Below are 6,462 nucleotides of genomic sequence, written 5' to 3' on the forward strand. Positions count from 1 at the left end.
TTTCAAAAGCGAATTCTTTACATTATGCCCAGCATGGCCATATCTCTCTGTCAAATGCCACTCAAATTGGATAATGCATCAGTTTTTAGTGTTACAAGTTAAGTATAAATTCTGGGTTGAATTTGCTTTTTTCTTTTCTTTTTTATACTTTAGACTTAAAGGGTCCAAATATATATCTCATGCAACACATTTCAACAACTTTATGGAGAAAATTAGTTGGTACAGCTCAAGTTTGACGACATTATGTCGCATCCCACATGTTTAAAACAAAGTAACACTTACACTTTCAAGTCAAAAAAGAGAAGCAAGAAGAGCAGCAACACAGAAGATACAATACAATGCAAAGTCCAAAAATCACCTAAATCTTGGGAAACACTGAATATTAAATTTACAATTTTCTTTAAACATATTTATTACTGAGATTGGAAACCATTTTTTTCTTTTAAATATTGTTCGAATAGAGATGTTTAAAAAAAAAAATGAATTAAATATACTTGGAAGATTAAACTAGTAAAATGGAATTGGAGAGAGGAATGTGTTATAAAACAAGGGTAGTTTAATCTTTGAAGTTTGAACAATAGATTTGGTTTAGATTTGGACGACAGATTTTAGTACATGGGCCGTCAACTTTAGTGGGGTATTATATTTACCTTTTCAGAACCTGTGGGTTGTCATTGTTAATTTTCTAAACCTTTTGGTTTCTTTAAAAACCTGAAGGGTGTTAAATGTTAATGTAATATTCCTTAAACTTCATATCCAACTTCGGAATCCTATTGTGCAATCCCCAGGAAGATTTGTCACATTTGTATGGCCAAAACACACCATATTTACAGTATCATTCACTTAACCACGAAAACCTACTTCTGTTGTCATCGTTTTGCCTAAACTTGATTGCTTGTGAAAAACATTACTGCAGGTTGCCCAAGGCAGACATCAGGTGATTAACATCGACCCCGGACACTAACAACTTTGATAAACACCGGTAAGTGAACACTCCAGAGTTCTCATTCTGCTTCAATATAAGAGATTAAGTTTTATGAATCTGTCATCATCGAAGTTCCAGAATTACCGAAGCTCTCGAGGTTAATAAATATTTAATTAATATATATTAGAACCTGTTTGACCAAGTGGTCTTCTATTTTTCATTTATTTTCATGTTCCTTGTGAACAGAATCGTGCCTAAAGATACATTTAAAGAGGCAAGGCTGCTGGGAAAGCTGACAGAAAATGAAGACTATTGTTATGGCAAGCCGGAGTTCAAAGGATCACATTACCATTAATACTGAATCTTTAGCATCCTCCTTTGAGAATATAATGGCGGATAACCTCTTCATGTCACCCAATTGTTGTATCTTCAGAACCCCAAAAATACTCCTCAGGCACAACGAAAAAGCATATCACCCCAATGCATTTTCAATTGGGCCCTTTCATCATGAAACAGAACAATTGAAACCCACAGAAAAAATCAAATTGAAGTATTTGCAAGGCATCCTCCAACGATCCCTACGGCCAAAGGAAAGATTGAGGCAGCTGATTGAAGCCATCAGGGTTGTCCAAGTAGAAGCCCGTGAGTATTATGCAGGTCCAGTTACGTTAAATGTTGAAGAATTCGTAAAAATTATGGTGCTTGATGGTTGCTTCATTATTGAGCTGCTCCGCAAAGATGCAGACGAGGTAGCAAAAGATCCAGATGACCCCATATTTACCATGTCTTGTTTACAAGAATTTTTAAACCATGACCTGATTTTGCTAGAAAATCAAATTCCTTGGCTGGTGCTCGATTGTTTGTTTAACTTGAGCATGCCTCCAGGAGGAGGCAAGTCCCTAATTCAACTAACCCTTGATTTCTTCGCCAACATATTTTCATCCTCTAAACCTTCTATAACACCAGACCAGTTCAATGACCTTAAAATCATGCATATTCTTGACCTATTGAGGCATTCATTGCTTTTGCCATTCAGAAACGACGAACCGGATGAAAAGCATTTGGGATGGCAGCCCTTCCCGTGTGCCAAAAGTTTGAAAGATGCTGGAATCAAATTCAAGAGAGTATCTTCTAGTAGCATTTTGGATATAACATTTAGCAATGGGGTTCTTGAGATCCCACCTCTGTTACTTCAGGAAACTACAGAATCAATCTTGCGGAATCTGATCAGCTTCGAGCAATGCTACCCGAATTGCCCGCCAAGAATCACTTCGTATGCAAAACTCATGGATTACCTCATTGACACCACTAAGGACATGGAGATACTTTGTGAGAATGATATTTTTGATAACTGGTTGAATCTTGAGGACGCCACTCAATTCTTCAACCAGTTATACACTGATGCTTATGTGAAGAAATTCTATTACCATGAACTTTGCCGTCAAGTGAACTCCTACTGCAAACAATTCTGGCCTAGATGGCGCTTCTTTTACGTGCACAACTACTTTGGCAAGCCCTGGGCTGTCACTGCTCAGATTGTTGTTGCTATCTTCTTGGTTTTCGCCTTCTTACATACCTATTATACCATTAAAAATGATGATTGACTGTTTGGTTGACTTCCATTAATTTGCTTTGTATTTCAGTTGTATTTGTTTGATTAGAAATACGTTTTACTTGGTAAACTTAATTAGTTGTTGAGCTAGAGCTGGCTTTGTATGAACAAAATCTGATTTTGTTTTTGTTTGTTTGTTTGTGAAACAAGTGTGAATGGGTTTGTTGTTAATTTGCATCAGTTTGTAAAATTATGGAATCCCAAATTGAAACAGAAGAAGAGTCAGAAACAAAAATGTCCCAAAAATTTAGTTTTAACAAGAGATGAAAAAATTTCAAGGGTCAAAGACTCTAAATGTTCTAGTAGTGCAAATCCGATAAGCTTCTTCATGGGCAAGCCGGTGTTGTTGTTTCATCATAAAGCAAAACTCTAGTCTATTAAAATATATAAAAGCTAAAGATAATCTTATTCTTATCGTCTAGACCAAGCAATTTAAAAGCAGTAGGAACGCACCTTTCCAATAAATAAAAAGAAATATATAACTTATAATTATTCTTGAAGAAAGGAATCATGCACCTTCTTTATCTATCTGAAACTGGATAATTTATGAAGGCAATTAAAGGACACAATGGAATTTTACCTTTCTTCTTTTGTCGTTGTTCTTTTTTCTTTATATCCTGTGTAGAGGTAGAACAAATGGGCTGGGTTAGACGGGTCAACCCTAACCCAGTTCGCAACGAAGAGGGTTCAACTCGGCTCGCTTTAATGACGGGTCGGGTTGAACCCAACCCGCCAGCAACCCCCGGGCAGGCCGGGTTGCAAAATGGCAACCCGGTGACCCGTGGGTTGCTATTTTGTCATCTCTACAGGAGGACCGCCAACCCGACGGGTTGGCCTGCCGGGTTGGCTGTTGCCAACAGCCAACCCGTTGGGTTGACCCGCGGGTTGGCAACAACCAACCTGCTGGGTTGGCCCAAAAAAATTAAAAAAAATATAAAATTAATTTATTTTTTAAAATTACCCTTTTACCCTTGAAATATAGCCGTTGGAGGGGTCTTTTTCGTCATTTTCTTTCCCTATTTTTTTCTATAAATTGGCCCTAAACTCTCATATTTTCTACAATCAAATTCTCTCAATTCTCTTATTATTCTCTAATCTCTATTCTCTCAATTATTCATTTATTCTTTAATCTTTTTGTATCAATTTGCTCTATTTTAATTTTTATTAGTTTTTGCAATTTTCAATTCATATTCCAATTTTCCAAATTTCAATTCTCTTTCTTTAATTTTATTCTTCTACATCAATTTTTTTTTTCAACTACAATGGATAGATATTTCTCTCCATCAATTTCAATGATGAAGAAAAACACTATCCTAGTCCTAGTCCCGCTGATTTAATATGAATGCAGGAGATTCAAATAGTCCGCTGTCCCAATCCCATCTCAGAATCCGATACACCTCAAATATGTCATCGATTCCAACAGCTCCCAATGGTTCTAGAAGTCGTCGTCATAATCGTCACCTCGTCCAACTCCATCTCAGTTGAGACGGTCATCAACTGCCGTCAAAACCGAAGACAGGCACACATCAGACGTTTGGCCGCATTTGACAAGTTTTACGAGACAGAAAATGGCGTTAAAGTCAAGAAAGTAAGATACAATATTGTGGAAATGTTTATAAAGCTGATTTAGGTAATGGTACTAGTACTTTAAAAAGGCATGCTAATAAATATATTAATCAAAATGGAAATAGAGAAAGCAATCAAACTCAATAACTAATATGGGTACTACTTGGGTTATAATTCTGATGTATATAGGGAACAGTTAACTTTATATATTGCTACAGCTGATCAACCTATTAATATGGCAGAAGATAATATTTGAAAGATTTGTTCAAAAATTCATTTTTTCTAGGATTTAAAAGTTATTCAAAACTGCAAATAGAAATGATTTAATAAAATTGTTTAGAAAAATGAAATTAGAATTAAAAATAAATTTCATACTGTCATATTAGTGTGGCTCTAAATGCCGATATTTGGAGTGGTAGCGCTAACAAGATTATATTTGTGTGACTAGTCATTATTTTGATAATGAATTAAATATAATAAATTATTAGGATTTAGATTAATGGATGTGGATCATAGTGGTTAGAAATCATAATAAAATGTTGAAGTTTTAGAAAGTTAAATATTATTGATAAAGTGATAAGTTTAACTTTAGATAATGCAAGTTCTAATAGTAAAGCTATAGATTTTTTCAAATTAATTATCCTTTATATAATAATTGAAGTTTGGTCACCAACGTTGTGCATGTCATGTTATTAATTAATTGTGAAAAGTGGTATGAAAATAATTAAACAAAAATATGATAGAATTAGGGAATCTTTAGCTTGGATTACTGGTAGTAATAAAAGAAATGCTAAATTTCAAGAAGCTATATAAAATCAAATATATCTCCAGAACTTTTGCATTAGATATGCCTGTAGATGGAATAGTACTTATTTAATGCTGATTCATGTTTACCTTAAGCTAATATAATTAGTTATTTGTTAGCAAATAATAGAGGTCCTCATTATTTGGTAGAAAATGATTGAAAGATAGCTAAAGTATTCATTATTTTCTCAAACGTTTTACCAATCCACTTTACAAATTTCTGGTGTGGTATTATCCTACTAGTCCATTGGTAATACATACAATACAAAAATTTCCGAGTTATTTATAAAAAAACAAAGACAATGAAATTTACAATGCACCAATAAAGGCAATGGAAAAAAAAAATTTGAAATATTGGGAACCCTTTCCTTCTTTATTGTTTAGGTGCTATATTTGATCCTAGAATTAATTAACACGTTTAGAAAATGGTTTTGACAATTTAAGTGAAAATTTACAAAACGGATCATATGTCAATCAAATAGGAGAGTAAAAAATAGTATTTTCGAAGTATATTTCCATATGAAAACAGGTATGGAAAACCGCAGTCGCAAAGAGGCGAAAATCCAGAGAAGCTGTATCAGAAGAAACAACAATGAAGACTATACTCTTGCAATGCACACTAAATAGGCCGAAGAGGACCCGAATCTGAGCACCACCTCCTCTTCAGAAGCACCACAACAACAACAACAACAAACTAATATACTGTCCTCCATGGAGTCGCAGAGTAATGAACTTCAACAATATTTGGCAGCCCCCGAAATGTTTCCAATAGGTCACTTTGATATCTTTGAGTATTGGAGAGCCAGAAAATATATTTTCCGGTATATCAAGACTTGCCTTGGAGGTTTTCGCTGTTCATGTCTCAACCGTCTCATTCGAACAACATTTAGTGCAAGTGGAAGGATTTTAAATGAAATGAAGACTAAACTTGCTCCAAAAATGATTGAAGTCCTCACATGTCTTCAAGATTGGGGAACGATGTGTCATCAAGATCAATACGAGGTTTCGACAATATTTAGTAGAATTATTTCAATTTGTTAATATAGATGATACAGATGAGGAAGGTCCTAGTGAACCACCCCCAAATTAGTTGTTTTGTAAAATGTAATTTGTAAATTAATTGTCAATTATTGCACTCTTTTTCTTTACCAAGTTTTCTCCCATTGGGTTTTTCTTGGTGAGGTTTTTAACGAGGCAATAATGTTGTAATTTCTTATTTTATTTTTGATAAATGAATAAGTCTAATTTTTCTTATATTACAATTTATTTGTATTAAAATTGAATTAATATTTGAAATGTTAACAAAAAAAAAAAATGAATTGAATTGAATATTGATATTTGAAAAGTTAACTAAAAACAATTATATTATAATTATTTATTTGAAAAGTTAAATTAAAAAAACAAAAAAATAAGAAAATCGAGCTAACCCGGCTTGGACTGCCGCCTAACCTAGGAGTTAGGGTTGGGGCCAAGCTGGGCCAGCCATTTCTCCAAAATGGCGAGCCTAACCCGACTTGCTTGTTAGCGGCAGGTTAGGCTCGGCCCGCCAAACTTG

At 34.4% G+C, this 6,462-nt stretch overlaps 1 protein-coding gene across 1 annotated transcript; it reads left to right on the plus strand.

Annotated features, from left to right (window-relative positions):
• Window positions 1-895: 895 nt before the first annotated feature.
• LOC116140792 (UPF0481 protein At3g47200-like) lies at window positions 896-2,707 on the plus strand. Its single transcript, XM_031426369.1, has 2 exons — window positions 896-982; window positions 1,172-2,707. The coding sequence occupies exon 2, from the start codon at window positions 1,228-1,230 to the stop codon at window positions 2,527-2,529; it is 1,302 nt and encodes a 433-aa protein (XP_031282229.1). The 5' UTR covers window positions 896-982; window positions 1,172-1,227; the 3' UTR covers window positions 2,530-2,707.
• The last annotated feature ends 3,755 nt before the right edge of the window (window positions 2,708-6,462 follow it).

This window comes from Pistacia vera, unplaced genomic scaffold (assembly GCF_008641045.1).
Source record: "Pistacia vera cultivar Batoury unplaced genomic scaffold, PisVer_v2 Contig379, whole genome shotgun sequence".
Lineage (NCBI taxonomy): Eukaryota > Viridiplantae > Streptophyta > Magnoliopsida > Sapindales > Anacardiaceae > Pistacia > Pistacia vera.

Excerpts from the sequence above, each read along its gene's own strand:
- LOC116140792 (XM_031426369.1), top strand. The coding sequence starts at position 1,228 with ATGAAGACTATTGTTATGGCAAGCCGGAGTTCAAAGGATCACATTACC.